Here is a 24,411-nt window from a genome sequence, read left to right as displayed (position 1 = left end):
GTGCTAGCATGATGAGAGGTTACTGCCTATTTGTGTCCATAAATAATATATAATGTTTTTCTTTTATTTTAGAAACCAGTGATCAGGATGTGGAGGCTCAGCCTTCTCAGGCCCCCTGTAAGTAATGTGGATGTGCTGTTGTGTTGTGTATTAGGTCGAACTTGGAGGAATGATTGTTTGTTTTGTTTTCTTTTGTGGTTGATGTAACTTCAGCAAGAGAGGAGCCTCAGGCAGGGCCAAGTCGCCTGGATCCGGGCCAGGAACAAACTGTTGGCCAAGAAGAGGCCAATTGGTCCGACTCGGATGAGGACCTGGGCTCTCCTCAAAGGGGAAGTAAGTATTCTACATGTGTTTGTGTGTTCAATGTGTCCTGGTAAATATAAGGGCTGTAATATATATATTTTGACATTGGGGTTTTGTAGCAGCTGACATTGAGGATGTTTGTTGTGGAGGACTGGGGAAGAGGGGCCACTGCTTACCCAGTCCACTGTAACTACTACCTTCAATGTTTCCAGACTACTTTCTGTGTGCCTTTATAAAATAGCTTTTGTTCAAGGATTGTATTTGTGTCTTTGTGTTTCTAGGAGATACAACGCCATCCCCCCATGAAGGGACACCATCCCCCCATGTAGGGTCTCCCCCATCCTCCCCCACTCCAGGCTCCCCTGAACTAGTCTGTAAGTACCTAAAATTAGATTCTCACATGAATTGTGTGTGCTAGGATGATGTGTATCTAGGATAATCTAAGTTGGAGTCAAAGCAAGTGTAGTTTTGCTATATGTGACAGGAAGGTTGGTCATGAAACACTCTTGCTTAACCTTCATGTTTGAAAGGTGGTTTTGGGGAGCATTACAGGACATGTTATCTTTTGTAAGTTATCTCAAGCCACCCTATTCTAAATTGGTGTTAGTTTCTCTACATTGGAAATGGTGTGCTTTGTACTTGTAAATTTTTTGGGGACATTGTAATTTAATCATGTCCTGATTTAGTCAACACTGAAAATGTGTGTTTGTCAATCTTTCATAAATACTCTTCCTCGGTAATGTACCACATTCCAGTTCACAATTTGTGTTCTTTTTGTGCAGTTTCTCCAGAGCCAGCCACGCCATCCACTTCAGGGGCCCCAAAAAAACCTGATGATGGTAAGTTGTGTGCTTTTCCAGTAATGTGTCTACTTAGTAAGTGGAGAAATGCTAACTGTGTATGTCCCCGCTCAGGCTTCAAGTTGTTCTAAAGGCAGCGGGTTCTTTATGTGAATGCATTCTATGCATTAGTATTCCAAGTGATAGGTGTGCATATTCCCCCTAAGACTTACTGGGACCATTTTTTACGGTCCAAATTTTTGCACTAATACTTGTCTGGAACAGACTCCCCCTCCTCCTTAAAGCGGAGTTCCACCCTAGTTGTACATTTTTTTAATAAAAATACCCCCGGGACAGTCAGGGCTAGCACATTCCACAATGGCTAGCCTCTGATCTGTCCCGGGTTGCACTTACCTTTCAGGAGAAATACTTACCTTGAAATTGTCTTCTCCAGCGCTGCCATCTCGGGTGTGGGCAGCTTGAAGCCAGCGCGATCCTCTTCCGCGTCCTCTTCGGTCCTCTTCCTCCTTCTTCGGTCCCACGATGCACTGCACCGGCCCCGACGTCACTTCCGGGTCGCGCGCGTCATCCCTCCACAGCTTCTGGGCATGCCCAGAAGCTGTTTAGAAGGGAATGACGCGCGCGCCCCGGAACTGACGTCGGGGCCGGTGCAGGCGCAATGATTCCTGGGAGCGATGACGTTCAGCTCCCAGGAATTATTGCAAAAGCCAGGAAGTGACGAATCGCCGTGGCCGCCGAGGGGAGGAAGAAGGAAGTAAGGTGAGTATATTTTCTCTAAAAGGTAAGTGAAAAAAAAAAAAATTGCGATTATCCATTTGTTTTTCAGGTGACCGGGAGCGAGAAGATGGAGGTAAGTATAAATTTCGGGTGGAACTCCGCTTTAACTGAGGTGACAGCATGCCAATATTGCCTCCTGATGCTGTCACTCCTAATCATTGAGACCATTGGAAGGGAGGGGGGCAAGGCTGGCTCACAGCCTAGTGCCTGAACAGGCACAGGGTGCTTGGCTTCATCTCATGTGCCTCCATAGCAAGCTGCCTGCTGTGGGGTCAAACAACAGGAGGGAGGTGCCTAGAGGTGTGTACAGGGGCCATGTAAAAAGGAGGATTGTTATTTCTCTTGTCCCCAAAAACCTAGAGAGTGTAAGTCTAACCTGATTAGTTTTCCGCAGCCCTCCCAAAATGATATGTTTCCAACACTTAGAACAGGCAGGGCTGAGGCACCAAAAACATCAGAAAAACACAATCAGCACAAAAGCAGGGAGTACGTATCCTTAACGCTACAAGCTTCACCCAGAAGAATGACGCTTGCACTGTACAAATCTGCATCACCACCATATCAATGTCTAAATAAAACTTTCAGGGAAATGTGGAGGGGTAATGAGTGGGTGTTAGAGCGTTTTCATGACTGCGTAACCTACAGTTAGCGTGAGTCCATTTGTTGATAAACTTTTTCTTCTCTCTTAACACAGCTGGGATGGCGGAAAGGAGTTCAGGGGAGCAGACACATCTGCTCCGTCCAGAACTGGCCCTCAAAATTCCTAAGGGTGAGTCTCTACTATGTGTCAGGTTCAATCTATAGACAGTAAGAGGGAGAGAGAACGCTCCACAGATTCCAATGGTGATAGAGATAAATGTGTGCACATGTATCGTGTTGACCAATTGAACCCAAAACACCTTACATTCTTCAAAATGATTGCTTGTGTTTACATGCAGAAAAGCATTTTACTTAGCTTTGGTGGAACTGCTACTAACATTCCAAGCCATCTTATGTAACCTTTTGAACAATTTGCTGTGAAAGTTTGAGTTTAAGGTTTACAACAGCAATTTAGCATATTTGCTTCAGAGTGTTGATAAAAGCCAACCAATAGACTCCTAAGCATATATGTTGAGGCACATTAATTACAATCCTTGTTTGGATCATTTTGCCTAAAACTAATTGTCATGTTTTTTTCTACCCAGGGCACACCCACCTCACCTACGAGGTCCTCCTGGATTATATGAGGTGGTGCGGAGACCGAATTCTCTATTTGGAACACCTTTGTGGCGTGGATCCAGACCCTAAGGAGCCATTCGTTAGGAATGTCACACCTTTAAAAAGATCCTAGTATTTTTTTTTTTGTTTGTTTACTTATGTTGCACGTTGCAACACAAAGAAATGTCACATTTGTAATTGTTGCCCATTATAAACAAAAATCTAACAAAAAAATCAAAAAAAGTTTAAAAAAAAACCCTTTTTTTTGGGACCCAAAAAAACAAAAAAAAACAAAAAAAGCCTTGTTTTTGGCAACCAAAAAAAATAGAAAAATTAAAAAAAAACCCATTTTTTGGGACCCAAAAAAACAAAAAAAAACAAAAAAAGCCTTGTTTTTGGCAACCAAAAAAAATAGAAAAATTAAAAAAAAAACCCATTTTTTGGGACCCAAAAAAACAAAAAAAAACAAAAAAAGCCTTGTTTTTGGCAACCAAAAAAAATAGAAAAATTAAAAAAAAACCCATTTTTTGGGACCCAAAAAAACAAAAAAAACAAAAAAAGCCTTGTTTTTGGCAACCAAAAAAAATAGAAAAATTAAAAAAAAACCCATTTTTTGGGACCCAAAAAAACAAAAAAAAAAAAAAAAGCCTTGTTTTTGGCAACCAAAAAAAATAGAAAAATTAAAAAAAAACCCATTTTTTGGGACCCAAAAAAACAAAAAAAACAAAAAAAGCCTTGTTTTTGGCAACCAAAAAAAAAAAATGTTTACAAAAAAGCCTTGTTGTTTTTGGTAACAAACTAAACCAAAAATGTTTACAAAAAAGCCTTGTTGTTTTTGGTAACAAACTAAACCAAAAATGTTTACAAAAAAGCCTTGTTTTTGGTAACAAACTAAACCAAAAATGTTTACAAAAAAGCCTTGTTGTTTTTGGTAACAAACTAAACCAAAAATGTTTACAAAAAAGCCTTGTTGTTTTTGGTAACAAACTAAACCAAAAATGTTTACAAAAAAGCCTTGTTGTTTTTGGTAACAAACTAAACCAAAAATGTTTACAAAAAAGCCTTGTTGTTTTTGGCAACGGAAAAAACAAAAATGTTTACAAAAAAGCCTTGTTGTTTTTGGTAACAAACTAAACCAAAAATGTTTACAAAAAAGCCTTGTTGTTTTTGGTAACAAACTAAACCAAAAATGTTTACAAAAAAGCCTTGTTGTTTTTGGCAACGGAAAAAACCAAAAATGTTTACAAAAAAGCCTTGTTGTTTTTGGTAACAAACTAAACCAAAAATGTTTACAAAAAAGCCTTGTTGTTTTTGGTAACAAACTAAACCAAAAATGTTTACAAAAAAGCCTTGTTGTTTTTGGTAACAAACTAAACCAAAAATGTTTACAAAAAAGCCTTGTTGTTTTTGGTAACAAACTAAACCAAAAATGTTTACAAAAAAGCCTTGTTGTTTTTAGGGCAAACGACAAAACCACAAATGTTTACAAAAAAGAATTGTTTTTGTGAAAACCTTACAAAAAATGATGTCAAAACATAAAAAATGTTTAAAATGTTTATCTAAATTAAATTTAAGTATGTTGCTCTTTGCAACACAAATGTTACATTGGCAATTTATTTCATTCTATTATATATTGTAATATATTTTTTGTACGCTACAGTTGGTAGACACCCACATGTGTTATTAAAACATTTATTTTATTACCCAAGTTTTCTTTTTGGTGTACACATCGAATGTCTTTTGTGTTGTATTTGTTTAGTTGAGTGGTGTGGTCTGTAATTGTTAGTATGTTGGCTTTGGTTTATGTTAGCCTTGAGACTTGTTTTGAAGCTACATTTGAAGGGAGACCTTTTCTTGGGTCGTTATGTGAACATTGAGTTATCTAAATTTACATGAAATCATATGTTTGGAGATCGAGAAGCACGTGTGTATAAATGCCTACATTAACCAGGGCCATTACTTGGCCACCAACACTCCTAAAAAACCAAAGAGCAAACACAAACTAATCATTTTGCATAAAATTTTATTTCATCCCCAAAAAAAGCACTATAATAAATCATATTGTGCCACCCTCAAATTTAAAAAAAAAATGGCCCCACAAATTGGCCAATGTAACAATCATTAACAAAACCAAAAAAAAAAAAAAAAAAGAAATTAAGTTGGTGGTGGTGGTGGTGACTGAAGCAGTGTAGTGAGCAATGGAAAGGTTCCTGCCATCAAATGGTGGGCCAATAGTCCCATCTGCTCTGGGGTTAGCCTTAGAGTTCTGGTAAAGTGGCCCATTAGGATCAGATCTTGTGTCTGAGGCTGCTGCTGATGCAGGGTGTTGAACCCTGGAAATGTCCCAGACTGAAGATCTTGTGCCAATAGTCCCATCTGCTCTGTGCTCAGCCTAAGAATTTGGGTAACGTGTGCCATTACCATGAGATGGGATCGTTGCTGCTCCAAGGCTATTTGATGCTGCTGGTGGTGCAAGGGTTGTGAAGATGTGTGGGGAGTGGTGGTTGATTGGTTGTTGTGGTCCACGGTGCGGGGGCAAACGACATGTCGCATTGGTGACAAAAAAGAAGAACGGCCTGGGGAGGAGTGAAGTGATAAAGGTGTGGAGGGAATGTAGTCAGGTGGAAGGGGTACTGTGGAACCAGTGCGCATTGAGGTTGTGCAGGAGGATTGCTCATTGAGGGGTGTGGGAGTCCGAACGGAGTGTGAAGTGCTAGGAGTGGCTACAGGAGGAATTGTCCCATCCCCAGCTGCCTGACAAGTGGCCAACACTGGCATTACCCTCCCACTACCACAACCTGCAGTGGCAGGTGAGTGAGATGTTTGGGAGGGCTCTGCCAATGGGGCATCTTCAGATCCAAACAGGCATTGGCGTGTGGCCAGCACCTGAGTGTCAACACTTTGCCGATCCCGTTGATGCTGGTCTGCTAAACTTACCAAGCTGTTACGCATATCCTGTTGAACCTGTAACATATCCTGGTGAACCTGTACCATTGTTGCTACAGATTCCTGTATGAGCCCGAGCAGACGTACTGCCTCAGTAGATTGCTGAGTACGCCTCCTTAACTCATTTTGGACCTGATACTCATCAAGCAGCCTCTCGGCTACATCCAGCATAGATGGACGAAGTTGGGTAGGTGACAATCCCTCTGCATCTAAGGCTACCTGAAAGCAGAAGAAATAGACCAAATCATTATCAAACATCATGACTAAATATTTCAGATTAGTTTGACAACTTAACACCCCAAGCAGAACGTTGAAAAGTTTGATGTGCTTCTAATGAGTACTTGTTCATTGTAAGATTATCCAAGCTAGCAACACTTCTGATAATGGGTACATATTATATTGGTAGGACTAATATGACAAAGGCAAAAAAGATTCAACATGAAGGTGTTCCCAATTAACCCTGGTGTGGTAGGTTGTTTATGCTTTTGGTAAATCTGTTACTACACCAATGACTTTATACATCTACGTATGTTGTCTAAAATCTTGCCATCAATCGGCTAGAGGACAACCCAACCAAACGATACCCATGAATTTGGACCTGGAAAATCAAAGACGGGCCAGACTTTAAAGATCCTGGATGTTTTTGGAACATTAGTGGCACACCAAATTATAACATAATTCCCTGATGTTCAAGATAGAACTCTTGTTGTGCTGGTGCATCGTCAGAATGTCATAGCACTAATTTAACACACACAATGTAAGCCACATCTAGTCCAAAATCAATGCTACCATTGAAATGTTACATGTGCACCTTGTTCCCTTATATCACATACCACAGCACTGGATGCAGAATCGTCGCCAGCTCCTGATCCAAATCCAGCTGCAACGTCAAGAGGGGCCTGATGTTCTTTTAAAAACAAAAAAAAAAAAACATGTTTAGTACATAACCTTAGTCAGTAATGATTATGGCCAGATTGCCCTCCTAGCTTCATGAATGAAGCATTGAGGCCAAACATTCAAAAGTGCTTTCCTGGGCTCATAGGACACTTGCTAAACCCTCCCAAAGGTTAAGAAGGCTTGGTCTGCCTACTAATGACGGCACCCATTAATGCTGTCAACTGTGTTTTGCAGGGTAAACATCTAAAAGGCAACACTCTTTCATAAGAAAAAACATGTGTGTTAATGGGGTTAATAAGATTCCAAAAAACATTATTTGACTAGACATACCAACACCTTCCTCCAGGCCTAGCTGCACTGGGTGTGTTCCCTGCTGCGGATCTTCTGTAAAGGACATAGCAATATGAGCTATCTTGGAAAAAAAAAAGATCTACATTGTTTGGCACAGTATGATATTGGACCTACCAGGAGGAGGGTCAGCACTGATGTCAACACCTGTGAGTCCGTCTGGTTCGCCAAGCTGCATGGGCTGTGGAGGGGCTGAGATCCGTGCTACAGATGAAAAAATTGCAGGTTGGGGAAAACAAAAAAAGGACAATTGGAAGGGCAAGTATCAAATTCTATTAATGTCACACATAGGATAGTAGTTAATCTTTTCCAAACAACTCACACAATTGACATCCAAGATAATATCCTACCTCGGTGCAAAGCATCCGAATCTAAGTCCTCTCTGGTAAAGATGGTATCAGGTCCTATGATGTTCAAGAAAGGTAATTGATAATCCCAGAGAGAACTTCGTGCACGTTCATCCAGCCGACCTTGTCGGTCATAAAGACCCTCCGCAGCCCATGCAATTAGCTTCTTCCGAACGGACCCACAGATGTCGTTGACCTTCTTCCGCACACTGTCACGGTGGCGAGGTGCTTCACCCAGTGCATTTACAGCATCCCGGATTTCATCCCACAATCTGTTCTTCTCTGTTACTGAGTAAGACGCGGCCCTGGTCCCATGTATCGCCTGATATCTGGCCATATAGGCGTGGACCAGGGCACAGCACTGATTGTGGGTGAAACGGGGAAGCCGGGATAATGTGGACAAGCTGACTCTGGTGGACGGACCCGCTCCAGGACTACTGTCAGAAGAGCCAGCTTGTCCACTTGGTGTGTTACCACCTCCCCCGGCTTCCTCCTCCGGGATGGGGATGGTGGACTCCCTCATGGATACAGCTGGAGCCTCCCTCACACCAGAGCCAGACGATCTGCCCACCCTGCCCCCCCTGGCCACCCTGGCCACCCTGCCCCTTCTCATCCTTCCAGTGGGTGGGGCCATGGGAGCACGAGGTGGGCAGAGAATCTGGCTGTCCAGCAGCAGCAAAGAGCCCCAAACTCCTAAATCTGAAATGACAAAAGAGAAAACAGAAAAAACAGGATTTGCAGATTGCTCTTCATATACAGTATAATTAGTGAACAGTTACAGAACACACTTACCTAATGGCACAAACAGACTTGGTGGTGGTGGTGGTGGTAGTAGTGGGCAAAGAGCAGAAGAGGCTGCAAAGAAAAGGAAAAAAAAAACACATAAGAGATCGCATATGGGTACAAATCACACGAGGCCCTCCAAACACTTACCTAATGGCACAAACACGGTGGTGGTGGTGGTGGCAAAAAAAGCAGAAGAGGTTGCAAAGAAATGGAACAAAAAAACACATAAGAAAACGCATATGGGTACAAATCACACAAGGCCCTCCAAACACTTACCTAATGGCACAAACACAGTGGTGGTGGTGGTGGTGGTGGTGGTGGCAAAGAGCAGAAGAGGCTGCAAAGAAATGGAAAAAAAAAACACATAAGAAATCGCATATGGGTACAAATCACACAAGGCCCTCCAAACACTTACCTAATGGCACAAACACGGTGGTGGTGGTGGTGGTGGTGGCAAAGAGCAGAAGAGGCTGCAAAGAAATGGAAAAAAAAAACACATAAGAAATCGCATATGGGTACAAATCACACGAGGCCCTCCAAACACTTACCTAATGGCACAAACACGGTGGTGGTGGTGGTGGCAAAAAAAGCAGAAGAGGTTGCAAAGAAATGGAACAAAAAAACACATAAGAAAACGCATATGGGTACAAATCACACAAGGCCCTCCAAACACTTACCTAATGGCACAAACACAGTGGTGGTGGTGGTGGTGGTGGTGGTGGCAAAGAGCAGAAGAGGCTGCAAAGAAATGGAAAAAAAAAACACATAAGAAATCGCATATGGGTACAAATCACACAAGGCCCTCCAAACACTTACGTAATGGCACAAACACAGTGGTGGTGGTGGTGGTGGTGGTGGTGGCAAAGAGCAGAAGAGGCTGCAAAGAAATGGAAAAAAAAAACACATAAGAAATCGCATATGGGTACAAATCACACGAGGCCCTCCAAACACTTACCTAATGGCACAAACACGGTGGTGGTGGTGGTGGTGGTGGTGGTGGCAAAGAGCAGAAGAGGCTGCAAAGAAATGGAAAAAAAAAACACATAAGAAATTGCATATGGGTACAAATCACACGAGGCCCTCCAAACACTTACGTAATGGCACAAACACAGTGGTGGTGGTGGTGGTGGTGGTGGTGGCAAAGAGCAGAAGAGGCTGCAAAGAAATGGAAAAAAAAAACACATAAGAAATCGCATATGGGTACAAATCACACGAGGCCCTCCAAACACTTACCTAATGGCACAAACACGGTGGTGGTGGTGGTGGTGGTGGCAAAGAGCAGAAGAGGCTGCAAAGAAATGGAAAAAAAAAACACATAAGAAATCGCATATGGGTACAAATCACACGAGGCCCTCCAAACACTTACCTAATGGCACAAACACGGTGGTGGTGGTGGTGGCAAAAAAAGCAGAAGAGGTTGCAAAGAAATGGAACAAAAAAACACATAAGAAAACGCATATGGGTACAAATCACACAAGGCCCTCCAAACACTTACCTAATGGCACAAACACAGTGGTGGTGGTGGTGGTGGTGGTGGTGGCAAAGAGCAGAAGAGGCTGCAAAGAAATGGAAAAAAAAAACACATAAGAAAACGCATATGGGTACAAATCACACAAGGCCCTCCAAACACTTACCTAATGGCACAAACAGACTTGGTGGAGGGGGGGTGGTGTAATCCTTTATAGGCAAAAGGAGGCTGCAAACATTAAACATACATGAGAAATCGCATGACCTACATACGTGCACATAATAAATTACAGTTATCAGGAAAGCAAAAATGGTGTCTTTGGAAGCTGGGAAGGTAAGGGGGCAGGTTTAGATGCCAAATCTAGACTGCACACCTTTAACAAACATGAGAAAACACATGTCCAAACCACATGCACATGGGGCCAACTGCCAATGATTAAAAGACACTTGAGGGGTTCCCAAGCTATTGTGGGTTGGAGGGGATTCACCATAGACAACTTAAGCACACCCAAGATAAGTACAAATTCTCTCCTTCCTTTTTTTTGGGAGAGAGAGATACAATTGTCTTACCTCCAGATAATGTAGGTTGTGGGTCACAGGGTCTTGCTAGCACATAAGAAACATCGATCTATAACATCCAGCAGCCATATTGGCCATGTGCTCCTTTTATAGCTGGCTCACAGGTGTGATAATTAGCGGCCGTTTCTATATATATCTGCGCATTCGCGAATTTGCGCGTTCAAAATGGAGGACGATATCCCAGACGCATTAGATGGTGCAATGCTGGCATTTATCGGTGCCTTGTTTGAGGAGGCCCTGGCACAGGAGGCAGCAGAAGGTGGGGAAGCTGCAGCAGCAGCAGCAGCACCTCCAGCAGCAGCACCTCCAGTCCGTGTGCCCTTACCTCGCCAGCCACGCATTTTTGCTCCAAGGATCTATTTGGACAAGCTGCGGGATTCTGATGTCAGGAGGAAGTTCCGGCTCGAGCGAGGAACTATTCTACACCTCTACCAGCTCATAGCAGAGAAAATTGACCCGGACACACAGCGCGGCCATGCGGTGCCCGGCATGGCCAGATTGCTGGCCACTTTGTATATTTTAGGGCGTGGCAGCTTCCAAGCCACTTCGGGAAGTATCATGGGCATTAGCCAGCCCACAGTTTCAAGGGTGTTCATGTTGGTCATTAATGCCATAGTGGATATAGTGCCCAATTTTATCCACTGGCCACAGAATGAAAATGAGTGGAATGAAGTCAAGTTGGGTTTCTACCGGCGGGCACACATGCCGCAAATCCTAGGGGCAATCGATGGCACCCACATAGCCATTAGGCCCCCAAGGAGCCACGAAAGTGAATACCGGAACCGCAAGCAGTACCACTCCGTGAACGTCCAATTAGTGTGTGACGCCAAACAGCGCATCATGAGTGTCAACACTGGTCACCCAGGGTCGTGCCATGATTCCAGTATGTTAAGAACAAGTACTCTGTACGAGGTGTTTGAAAGTGGACAAATGCCCGAAGGGTGGCTTATTGGTAAAGTATTTTGTCTTAACAACATAAACTGTAAGATTACATAGACATAGGAATAAGCTACATCGGTGTACACCCTGATTTAAGCAAAGCCTACCTAAAATGGATGTGTTAGGAGTTGTCAGGCTGTTCACACACAACCAGATCAGCAGCTTAGCAGCTCACAAAAGAAAGATTTGCAAATTTGTCTTTGAGTCCAATGAAGGTGGTTAACCAATGTGTAAATTGTGTCCTCTAGCCACCCAAAGAAAACCTACAAATGATTCCAATGGTATTGCCATATCCCCAAAGTACTTTGCATAAGTGAGTCAATATTGGTTTCCTCACTCTAGTTGCAGATATATTCCAGAAGTAAGACCTAGGCTAATGTAATAGGAACAAAATAGGGGCCAAGTTGTAACTTGCAAGAGAAACCCACCACTTTGTGTGTCCTTTTTCCCATTTGTATTAGTGATTTAGGCAGTTAGACAGAGTTGAGATGTTTCATATGATTTTTTGCAAACAGACGAGCAGGTTGTTTAGTAAAATGCCTAATTGTCTCCCATTTTGAGGAGTCATCTAAAGTCACATGATATGAATAACTAATGTAGATTTTTCTTATTTTTCAGGGGATGCTGGTTACCCGCAGCTGACGTGGCTGATGGCTCCAATCAGGTATCCCCAGGGCCCAGCAGAGAGGAATTACAACAGGGCCTTGCGGAGAAGCCGGAGTATCATTGAGTTGACCATAGGTCTTCTCAAGTCCCGGTTTCTCTGCTTGGCCCGGCCTGGGGGTGAACTCCTGTACTCTCCTACAAAGGCTTCCAAGATCATCCTGGCGTGCTGCGTGTTGCACAACATGTGCGTTGCCCGGGATGATTCTTGGGAGCTGACGGAGGAGAGGGAGCCAGAGGTCCGTCAGCCGGCGGCCCCCAGGCGGCGGAGCACCGCTGCCAGTATGGCCACCCGGAATACCCTGGTTGCTAGCCACTTTACATGTAAGTACTGTAACCGGTCAAGATAGGGCATGTGTATTAATTAGCTAGTTAGCAGAGGTGCCACTCACAGGGAGACAGAGGGTGATTATCATCTGCCAATGACACTTGCCATTGTAGATAAAGTGTAGTCAACATTGGTAAAATTGTGTTACTTGAGCAAAAACATGCACCTCTAACCATAAACATGTTGGTATTGTGAATAGTGTAAAGGGCTGAGAAGAGCTGGCAGGTGTTTATTTGTGTCTATGCCACCTGTGTAGTTATTGATAACATGAACGGCTGCTTGGTATCTTATGGTGTTGTAATTTTCCAGAACATCAACATCTTGGAATCATGGCACGTACCATGGGAAGCCTGTGGTGATGGGCTGTCTGGCGTCACAGGTGTGTATTCAAATGTTTACATTAATGATTTCTGGTTTGTGTAAGTTGGCATAAAATGTGTTATTTCACTCGTGATGTCGAAATTAAATGAAGTTCAGAATGAAGCAAACAGGCATTAAGATGTGATTTTCATTATGAAATGTCTTATCCTTTGTTTTATTTTTCCAGGAGTGGTACTGCTTGCGGGTGTAGGTGGTAGAAACCCACCTTGATGGACTCCACTCATTTTCTTTTGTGGTCAGTGGATATTTGGTAAGGCACATGGCCAATGACCAACATGAACACCCTGGAACTTCGAAAGTGGCTTGGAAGCTGCCCAGCAACCTTGCCATGCCTGTCCCCTATGAGCTGGTAGAGGTGCAGAATGGATTCTGAACTCTGCCGGAAGTTGTGGAAGACATCAGAATCCCGTAGCCATGGAGCAAAGATCGTGGTCTGGCGCTGTAAAGGCACACGGACTGGAGAGTGACAATATTCTTTTGCTGCATCCCTCCTTCTGCTGTCATTCTCAAATAAATAAATACATTAGAATTGAACATGTGTTTTTTTGTTTTGTGTGGGTGCCTACAGACAAAAGGGCCATCCACACTGTAAGATTTAGAGAAGACTTTATCCTTCCGATTGACATTTTCTATGTAGTGCAAGGGCCTGCCTGATTGCATCCAAATTGAAAGTGTTGAGGTTTGAGCTTATATTATATGGTTTGGTTAAGTCTACAGGAAAAAGTCTAGACAAATTGTTAGTGTATGGCCCATTAAGCTGCCAAGGCCGGAGTTTTGCACTTTGCATGCTGCTTGTACTGGTGATGTGAGGGGTTGTAATGTAGAGTAGGGATGTGACAGTGTTGTGTTGAGGTGTGAGGCAAATGTAGTGTTGGACTATGAGGGTCTGTGTTGTTGAAATATGGAGAGAGTCCAATATCAGACACCTATGTTTATTGGTCAAGAAATTGTAAGAACCATGGTAAATATGTAAAGAATTGCATCTCGATAAAACTAGGACCACACTCATAAAATCAAAATTGTGTTGTTTCCATTGATGTGCTTGAAATTTGGGTAGGACACCCCCCTCCCCCCCCCAAATTCAAGATAGTTTAAAAAAACTGTTTAAAAAAATGAGAGTGAAAAGAGATCCCAAGTGTAGTGATGTGATTTGAACCCATGACGTTGTGAACTGCAGTGAAGTTGCAAAGCACTTAGCTATTGTGCAGAATAAAGCTGTATGGTGGAAAAAAAGGAGTGTGTTAAGGCTAAAAAGCACATATAGCTAAAGAACTAAACATTGTATGGAATGTGGGAAGAAGACCATGGTAAAATTGTGAGGTTTCATCTTGCCCTGAAGTAGGGTAGGGGTTTGGTCACTTGCCTTTGGTACTTTCCTTCATAAGATCGATTCGACACACAGACAAGATAAAAAAAACACTTAAAATGGTGTAAGCTTGCAAGCGCTTCTGAGTGTAACATTATTTAGCAATATATATGATGTAATCCGTTACATTTTAGCAATATAAACAAAAAAAGAAAATAAAAAAAGTAGGTGGAGATGGTAAGCCTCGAACCTACAGCAGAGGGAGATGAATTACAGACATGTGATGTGTGCACTAATCCACTACCCCACATCGCTATGTGAAACTGCTATAAGCACGAAGACATAAGTTTGCGAATTGGCGAAGCCGCGATCGTAAGTGAATCCCGCTGACGGCGGAATTCATTATTGCTGTTTTACTCGCCAATTCGCCGCAGCGCCAGTTAATTGATTTGAACGCGGCGAAACTGAAACACGTCATAGATGTTTGAAGCTGCAGTTTCTTTAAATCCGGCCCATAGTGTCCCATAGAAAATGTGGATTCTGGAAAGTAAAATGCCAGAACAGTACAAATACCTCCGAAAATTACCCCTTTTTGGAAAGTAGACAGTCCAAGTTATTTAATATGAGGTATGATGAGTTTTTTGAAGCTGTATTTTTTTGTCACAATTTTTTTTTAAATGAAGAAATTATTTATTTTTTCAAAAGGTTTCTGTTTAACACGTTATTTCTCACACACAGCATAGGCATACTTAGAATTACACACCAAAACACATTCTGCTATGCCTCCCAAATATGAGGGCACCACATATATGCCTAGATGCATACAGGGTCCCAAAATCCAAGGAGCACCTTTGGGCATTCAAGGAGCACAATTTATCTATCGAATTTCCTGACTACCTAATCACATTTTTGAGGCCCTGGAGCAACAGGACAATGGAAACACCAACAAAATGACCTCACTTTGGAAAGTAAACACCCCCAGATATTTTCTGAAAGGCATAGTGAGTTTTTAAAAAATTTAATTTTTTTGCCAGAAGGTTTTGGAAAATGCAGAAAAGAAAATGAAAATGTATTTTTTTTACACAAACTTGTCAGTTACAGTGCCTTGCGAAAGTATTCGGCCCCCTTGAACTTTGCGACCGTTTGCCACATTTCAGGCTTCAAACATAAAGATATAAAACTGTAATTTTTTGTGAAGAATCAACAACAAGTGGGGCACAATCATGAAGTGGAACGAAATTTATTGGATATTTCAAACTTTTTTAACGAATAAAAAACTGAAAAATTGGGCGTGCAAAATTATTCAGCCCCCTTAAGTTAATACTTTGTAGTGCCACCTTTTGCTGCGATTACAGCTGTAAGTCGCTTGGGGTATGTCTCTATCAGTTTTGCACATCGAGAGACTGACATTTTGCAAAACAGCTCGAGCTCAGTGAGGTTGGATGGAGAGCGTTTGTGAACAGCAGTTTTCAGTTCTTTCCACAGATTCTCGATTGGATTCAGGTCTGGACTTTGACTTGGCCATTCCAGCACCTGGATATGTTTATTTGTGAACCATTCCATTGTAGATTTTGCTTTATGTTTTGGATCATTGTCTTGCTGGAAGACAAATCTCCGTCCCAGTCTCAGGTCTTTTGCAAACTCCATCAGGTTTTCTTCTAGAATGGTCCTGTATTTGGCTCCATACATCTTCCCATCAATTTTTTCCATCTTCCCTGTCCCTGCTGAAGAAAAGCAGGCCCAAACCATGATGCTGCCACCACCATGTATGACAGTGGGGATGGTGAGTTCAGAGTGATGAGCTGTGTTGCTTTTAGGCCAAACATAATGTTTTGCATTGTTGCCAAAAAGTTTGATTTTGGTTTCATCTGAGCAGAGCCCCTTCTTCCACATGTTTGGTGTCTCCCAGGTGGCTTGTGGCAAACTTTAAACAACACTTTTTATGGATATCTTTAAGAAATGGCTTTCTTCTTGCCACTCTTCCATAAAGGCCAGATTTGTGCAGTATACGACTGATTGTTGTCCTATGGACAGAGTCTCCCACCTCAGCTGTAGATCTCTGCAGTTCATCCAGAGTGATCATGGGCCTCTTGGCTGCCTCTCTGATCAGTCTTCTCCTTGTATGAGCTGAAAGTTTAGAGGGACGGCCAGGTCTTCGTAGATTTGCAGTGGTCTGATACTCCTTCCATTTCAATATTATCGCTTGCACAGTGCTCCTTGGGATGTTTAAAGCTTGGGAAATCTTTTTGTATCCAAATCCGGGTTTAAACTTCTCCACAACAGTATCTCGGACCTGCCTGGTGTGTTCCTTGTTCTTCATGATGCTCTCTGCGCTTTAAAACGGACCTCTGAGACTATCACAGTGCAGGTGCATTTATACGGAGACTTGATTACACACAGGTGGATTCTATTTATCATCATTAGTCATTTAGGTCAACATTGGATCATTCAGAGATCCTCACTGAACTTCTGGAGAGAGTTTGCTGCACTGAAAGTAAAGGGGCTGAATAATTTTGCACACCAAATCTTTCAGTTTTTTATTTGTTAACAAAGTTTGAAATATCCAATAAATTTCGTTCCACTTCATGATTGTGTCCCACTTGTTGTTGATTCTTCACAAAAAATTACAGTTTTATATCTTTATGTTTGAAGCCTGAAATGTGGCAAAAGGTCGCAAAGTTCAAGGGGGGCGAATACTTTCGCAAGGCACTGTATATGAGATATTTCTTACACACAGCATGGGCATACTGAGAATTACACCCCAAAACACATTCTGCTACTCCTTCTGAGTATGGCGATACCACATGTATGAGACTTTTTCACTGTCTGAACTGATTATATACCAGACATTGGGCTCATTTCACTAAGCGGTATAAAATACTGCTTAGCGTTTTTCACTTTTTTTTGCAATTCACTAAAAAAATGCAACTAAAATACAGCATGAGCTATTTTATTAGGTGATGAAGTATTTTAGTAGTTGCAGCTTGGTGACGCTGGTGGTAGCCAGCGTCCTTAACAAGCAGTAAAGCACTTGTTGTTAATGAGTGGGCAGCCATCGGCGTCCTTAACAACCAGTAACTGTCAAGGTTGTTAATGATTGGGTGGCTGCCATGTTTTTAACAACTATGAATCGTCTGCTGTCAGCGGGATTCCCCACTGAGAGCAAATTATAAACAAAAGAATTGCCAGCATTTAAAAATTAGGAAAGAAAACAGCATGGGGTCCCCAATCCATTCTAAGCCCTCTTGACTGTGGCATGCTTGACGGTGATGTCATAAAAGGGCCGGGTCACCCAATGATTTCCTTCAAGTGTCAGTGTGAGTCAGGTTTTTTTTTTAGTTTGGGGCGGATTTTCCGCATTTTCGTGATTGAGGTTGGATCTACTTCAGGAAGACATTTTATTTTTTTTGGAGGGTAAGGGGGTTGAATAAAGGACTTGTCAAAAACTGGCTGTGTGTGATTTTACTAAATGTAACTAATTTTCTGGTGAATAAGTAGGGTTACTACTGTATGTAAAAGGAACACAGGCACCACTCTAAGTGTTATAAGAAGGTTTAATATGAATAAAAATCTCATCCTGATCTGCTCTACCGGACAGACAGACAACTATGATTTATACCACATGCTTTTTACATATGCTCGTTTGTGAGTATTCTGGTGTATGAGATATTTATTCATATTAAACCTTCTTATTACACTTAGAGTGGTGCCTGTGTTCCTTTTCCAGCTGCCTTCAAGGTTCTTCTTACTTGTCATCAGAGCAGCCCTCAGTGTAAATGAAGACTTTATATGGACTATCTCTCATATGTTTATATCTGATATTGATATGTTGTACTTGTTTTTAGTGTGGTAACTGTTGGTCCAGCTGAAAAATCTATTTTGATTCCCATCTGGACATCTTTTTGATAAAATTGCCCCTCAATCCGGGATCACCATCCCATCCCCCCAAAATCCAGTCCCTTTCAGACTCGTATTGTGAGACTCATCATAGTGTCTCTGGAGGGGGCGCTGATCATTCCCATGTAAAATCTTACAGAAATCTTCCCTAATCCCAACCTTTATCATTTCATTCCCCCCACATACAATGTCTGGAACCAGCATTTACTGACACCAATAACTCCCCTCGTGGTATAGACCATAAATTCCCTCATTGTAATATACGGATTATTCTACATTTCCACACTATATATGTGTGTATCATCATCTGCTGGAGATAAAAGACGTCACAGTGACTATGGAGGAAGAGGACGGACATGACGGGGGGAGGGGGGGTTACTGGGTGTAAATAGAAAATAAGATCTTATTACCTCCTCTGTTGCCACTTCAAGCAACGTCTTCTCTCTACTTCCTCCCGAGTCACCTCTCACCCGGAACTTCCTGTCTGTATCTGACATCACTTCCTGTCTTCCATAGAGACTTCCTGTATAGGCAGATGTGAGGTGACCACCTTGTGGAGCTCAGAGAAACTGTAGTCCTGAGAAACGTCTGGTAGTATGAACACGGCCTTGTGCTGTGTGTGTATGTACTGTATATCCTTATAGATGGGTCCTCTCCACTCCCACCAAGGGGGATAGAAATATATTACTTCTCGGGGGGAGACATTTTGGCCCCTTTGATTTTGCAGTAAAATTGATTGCAGATTTAGTCATGTAGAACATCTGTTATATGGATAAAAAGAACCCCAGCCGAGAGTAAAGGGTGGAAATGGCTCCTGATCCCCAGATTTGGGCAATTATGTCACCAATATAAATGGTAAAAAACCTGCGCTATGTGTAACAACTCAAATACCTACAAAAATAACTTCTACCGGACTGCTGCTGTAACAAAGGTAAGTATTCCCTTTATCAACTAGAAGAGTATTATGTGTCACAGCGCTGTCCTATTGTGTGTGCACATAAATTATCACAAATACACTAAAATATGTGGATGCATTCATATATTAAGTGCTAGGGGCTCAAAATAATATTCTCCCTCAGATCTACGGCTTCCACTTTACACCTACTTCATTTATCTTATGGTGTTGATCAATAAATGTTGTCAACTGATCCATGTGCAAATTCATATACAACATAAAATGCTTTGTGCTCAAGATGCTGTTCCCTGCAGATCCACTGCTTCCACTTTGCACCTATTTCATTAATCTTATAATATTTGTTGCTATAATAAATAAAGTGAAAATCTGTGCAAATTCATGTAATCATACAATATTGTGTGCTCAATATAGTGTTCTCTGCAAGTCAACTGCTTACAATTTGCATCTACTTCAATGAAGTTCTGTTGCTCAGAAGAAGTCCACAAATGAATGAAAAGTTGATAAGGTGTGAAAGTTCTCCGTGCTCCAAACTGTGCCAACTGTAGTGTAGCCACGCCTTCTTCCACCTCTTACACACGTGATGGTGAGGGCGCCCCCTTAGTAGTGCTTCCCCACTCACCAGAGCAATATGACTCCCAGCTTTTCAGCTACCAGAGTCACAAACATCCTTCACACTCTCCTCACCTCCGATGGTAAAGGAACTGGATCCTCCTCGCTCACTCCTGCAAGTCTGCTGCGCTTTCTGTCAGTCTCCCTCCTAGACTCGGCTTCCTCCTCCGACCGCTGTTCCAGCAGGAGCTCCGCCTCTTCATACACACTCAGGGAGGAGAGAAAGGGGAAGGATATACAGTACATACACACACAGCACAAGGCCGTGTTCACACTACCAGACGGTTCTCAGGGCTGCAGTTCCTCTGAGCTCCACAAGGTGGTGATCTCACCCAGACAGGAAGTCTCTATGGAATACAGACAGGAAGTGATGTCAGGTAAAGACAGGAAGTGTTGTCAAGTACAGGCAGGATGTTCCATTTAGTAGACGTAGAGAGAAGACAAAGCAGGATCTGGCGGCAGAGGAGGTAATACGTAGATTAACCCCTTCAGGGAGATCAGTTAATGATTCCTATATCTTGCTACATAAAGCTGACCATACATGGTTCAGTTTATCATTCAGCCAACGGACTAAGAGGAAAAAAACAGGCAATTCCCCCATCCACACATTGGAGGGGGATGGGGGAATCCTCCCCACTGCACTATTGTATTCTGACAATGGGGGGCGCTCCTCCGCTCTCAGAATACACAGATCAGTGATGAAGCTATTGGCTGCAGTCGCTGATGGAGTGACTTTTATCCGGCAGTGACCACACATGGATGGAAATGTGACCGGTCCCTGCTGATCCAGGTGAATTTCCATGTATATATGGTCACCTTAAGTGACTTCCTCCCCTCCCCCTCATCTCCTTCATTATGCAAGTCATGCTGAGATAATCTCCCATTGGCTGAGCAATATTCTCATTTGTCTCTGAGCTCCTTCTTGCTATTCCTCGTCCTGCCTGTTGTTTCCTTGGATTGATTTTCTGTGTAATGACCCCGGCTTCATCTCTTGGATGAGCTCGTCTGTTGCTTGTCCTGACCTTTATCCTGATTCCTGGATCTCCTCCTGATCTCTCCTCCATATCCTCTTACACAGCTTTTCTCCACACCTGCAGTGACCCTGGGGGTGGAAACTTGGCACCAGCACGCAGAAAAATCCATCCCCACCATTAGAAGCTCTGGAGAAAATTGTCTGCTATTTACACTCCGTTCCTCCGCACGTCACCTGCTCACATGAGAGATTACTTTCCACATTCCTGGCAGATGTCTGTATGCTAAAGGTCAAAGTTCACTCTTCAGTTTAGGAGAAGTGGGAGGCACCCGGGAGTAATGATTTGGTTTGTACAGGAGCCTCATATAGAGGGCCCCTCCAATCTCCCCATCCAAATGTCCATCCATCCAGAGTCTATATGTCTGATGATATTACTCTGACCTCACATACCCCTCCCCCGTCCAATTTCCCTCCATGTGGCTTTTTTTTCTCATGGTCTTAGGATTTGGGCGGTCCCTTGGCATCCTCACTAGCAAAGTGGGACTGTTGGTCCTGCGTTGTATGTAATGATGTCAGAATGCGTGCAACAAGCTTTTACCCTGCGTTGTGTGGGGGTCCTGTGTGGGTAAATTATACCTCAGTCTGAGGTGGGGCTTTAATCAAATGGAAACCTGAATGGTGAGGTGAGGAGGATTCTGGGAATTTCATTTGATTTTACTATTTGTGTTCAAATCTAGAGTTTTCCTCCTGTGAAGTCTGGAGATCATATGATCATCACATTGCCTCCACCTCCCTCCCTGATAGAATAGAGAAATACAAAGAAGATTCTAGAAGGCACCAGAGAGATCATGGAGGAGAGGTGAGCGGTGCTGGGAATTCTGGGACATTATCCAGTAACAGACAAGGGATGTGTCTGGATGGTGACTGTATCATTGTGTGTGTCAGGTTCCTATAAGGTGTCAGGATGTCACTGTCTATTTCTCCATGGAGGAGTGGGAGTATTTAGAAGGACACAAGGATCTCTACAAGGACGTCATGATGGAGAATCAGCCGCCCCTCACATCACCGGGTAAGAGGAGACTTTATTGTAAAGGAGAGAGCAGTACGGAGGATCCACCTAGATCCCCCATCATCTGATAAACACATAGAAACAATGTATTCAGTCAGTGTGTGTGTTTCCTACAGATGGATCCAGTAATGGGAACCCACAAGAGAGATGTCCCCGTCCTCTGTATTCCCGGGATTCCACACAGGAAGGTCACACCATCCCTCACCATCATCAGGTAGATGAGGAACAATCACTGATAGTATCATTAGGATCTGTACATTATCTGCATTGTTACCATTGATGTCATTTTTATTATATATTCAGAGTGGAAACCTGAGAGATTCTAAAGTTGAGGTTAAAGAAGAGATAAAAGAGGAGGATGATGAGGATGGGGTGACGGAGGAGTCAGAGTTTCTAAAAGAACACAAAGATCTGTACCAGGACACCATGGTGGAGTCATCCAGCTACAGAAAGCCACCAGAGAGATGTCCCCGTCCTCTGTATTCCCGGGATTCCACACAGGAAGGTCACACCATCCCTCACCATCATCAGGTAGATGAGTGACAATTATTGGTAGTTCTGATTTATACACAACATGTTTGTTACAGTAAATGTTTTATTATATATTCAGAGTGGAAACCTTGGGGATGATAATATTGATGTTAAAGAAGAGTATAAAGAGGAGGATGAGGAGTATGGAGTGGTGGAGGAGTTTTCAGAAGGACACAAGGATATGATGGAGCCACCTAATACCAGGAACCCACCAGAGAGATGTCCCCGTCCTCTGTATTCCCGGGATTCCACACAGGAAGATCCCACCATCCCTCACTGTTACAAGGTTGGTGAGACAGAGATTATAAAATACAGACTCATGGAGACAATGTGTGGATTTTTATGTGATGTCACAATAATAAATCTTATATTTTACAGATGATATTCTCTCTCATTTTCTTGTTTTTCAGAGCGGAGATCCAATCGATATAGAATTTGAGGTTAAAGCAGAAGAAGAAGAGAAGTATGTGAGGGATGATCAGCAGTCTATGGAGGAGGATGGAATAACGGGGACATTTATAGAGGAGGACACTCCTACAGAGATCAGCACAGGTGGGTCATTAACACTAAATACATTCCTCCACCCATACTGCTCACTGATTGGTCCAGAGTAGGGCGGGGACTGGGTGATATCAGCCTGTAATCCCCTGGTCACTTTCCTGAGCTGTGTTCCCCGTCCTGTATTCCTGTATTTCTCTCGGATAATCTTCCTTCTCTGTGCTGCAGACATAATTTATGTATCTAGACTGGATTTATGGAGATTCTGGGAATTGGCTGGCAAAAAATAATGTGCATGATATAGGCACCTAGGTTATGAGTTTTGGGTCTTCTGCCCCATGCCTGAGTCTAATGTCTTGTTCCAAACAAATGAGGAGAAGATACTGTACACCACATGAAAGGACCATCTCCAATCCTCAATATAACGTCATGTTCCAAACAATAAAATTGTCATCATTTCAATAGCATTATTACTTAGTGATGTTTGGTTGGGTAAGGTTGTATCATTGATCCATGTCAGATCTCTCTTTTTTTTTTTTTTTTCAATTCTTTTATTTATATAAAAGACAACTTCCAGGCATAATAAACAGTAACATTCCTTATAGAACATATGCTGAGACAGTGTATTACAACATTGAAGACTATTCATTTATACGTTTGAGATCTACATCGGTCGTAGAATAAGAGGTGTTATACAATTCCTCTAATGGGAGGAGTTATGCAGGACTAGAAAGTACCCGGAGTTGTCCGTTCCAGTTTCGCATAACGTATAGAAGAAGAAGGAAGAAGTAAAGCGAATAAGTAGTGGAAAGAGAGAGGGAAGTAAAAGAAACCTAGAGAGAGGCAGAAGAGGATAAGTAGGTGGGATGAGGGAGGAAGGGGTAAGGAGGTGTGGAAGGGGGGGGGGTGTAGGAGGGTTAGCATTGGTAAAGCTATGGCCCTACATCAGCAATACTTTCCACCAATATTTTAGAGCTCCTCCAAACTCGACATGAGGTCTCTTTAGTATTGCCACCCTTAATTAAAGAGCAGCCTTCATCAGAGAGGACAAATATATTCCATTGACCCCAGGGTTTGGTATATCGTTCGTGTTGGGGACGTGTCGAGAGAACAAGGTTTTCCATTCTATTTATTTCTTTGAGCCACATGGCAACAGTCAGGACCTGTGTGTTTTTCTATTTAAGAGGGATGCACATTTTAGAAGCATTTAGAAGGTGACGAATGACAGAATTTTTATAGGTCTGGGACGGGATGTTAGAGGCATGGAGAAGGAAGAGAGCAGGGTCATTGGGGAGCGGTCGGTTTATAAACCTCTGAGACATTTCACGTACTGTCTTCCAGAACTCCGCTAGTTTAGGACACAACCAAAAATCATGTAGGAGTCTCCCCCGGCCCTTCCCGGCATCTCCAGCACTGATCAGTGAGTGTGGGGAAGAATCTGCTCAACCTTGACGGCGTGCGGTACCACCTTGTTAGGAGTTTGAAGTTGGTTTGTTGTATTTACATGCAGATGGATGATGTAAATATAAATGGAATGATGTGATTTTTTTTGGTCTGGATTAAAGTTACAGTCTAAATCCCGTTCCCTCTTAGCTAAGAATGGGGGTTGGTAAGTCCCCTGGGGTGTGATCAGTAATGCATAGGTCGTGGATAATACCTGTGTCAGTATTCTGTCTTGAGAGCAATGTTCTTCAAAGGGTGTAAGTTGTGTGTTGCGTTCACTGGGAGGTGGTAATGAGTTTAAGAAATTATGGAGTTGCAATGCCCTCCAGAAATCTAGACGGTAGGGTCCCGAGGAGTCCATGAGGTCTTTGAGTGCAGGCCAACTAGATGATGTTGAAAAATGGGAGGCTT

General features: G+C 42.7%; 2 protein-coding genes across 2 annotated transcripts in view; one reads left to right on the top strand and one right to left on the bottom strand.

The window, feature by feature from the left end:
- The window catches only part of LOC309549863 (uncharacterized protein), a gene marked incomplete at its 5' end in the record, with an annotated part of 34,354 nt that extends 11,541 nt beyond the window's left edge, over window positions 1-22,813 (top strand). The window contains 6 exons of the mRNA XM_082250359.1: window positions 21,197-21,318; window positions 21,405-21,528; window positions 21,645-21,742; window positions 21,832-22,059; window positions 22,139-22,345; window positions 22,470-22,813. Of these exons, the coding sequence (XP_082106485.1) occupies window positions 21,197-21,318; window positions 21,405-21,528; window positions 21,645-21,742; window positions 21,832-22,059; window positions 22,139-22,345; window positions 22,470-22,673 (983 nt within the window). The 3' untranslated portion in view covers window positions 22,674-22,813. The remainder of the gene's footprint in view (window positions 1-21,196; window positions 21,319-21,404; window positions 21,529-21,644; window positions 21,743-21,831; window positions 22,060-22,138; window positions 22,346-22,469) is intronic.
- Window positions 1-24,411, bottom strand: part of LOC309550264 (uncharacterized protein) — a gene marked incomplete at its 5' end in the record, with an annotated part of 231,995 nt that overhangs the window by 16,768 nt on the left and 190,816 nt on the right. The window lies entirely within an intron of this gene.

The sequence above is a fragment of the Pelophylax lessonae genome, assembly GCF_965119305.1.
Source record: "Pelophylax lessonae genome assembly, chromosome: 3".
NCBI classification, from domain to species: Eukaryota; Metazoa; Chordata; class Amphibia; order Anura; family Ranidae; genus Pelophylax; species Pelophylax lessonae.
Note: the sequence above shows the minus strand (reverse complement) of the source record. Positions and strands in the feature narration are given on the sequence as shown.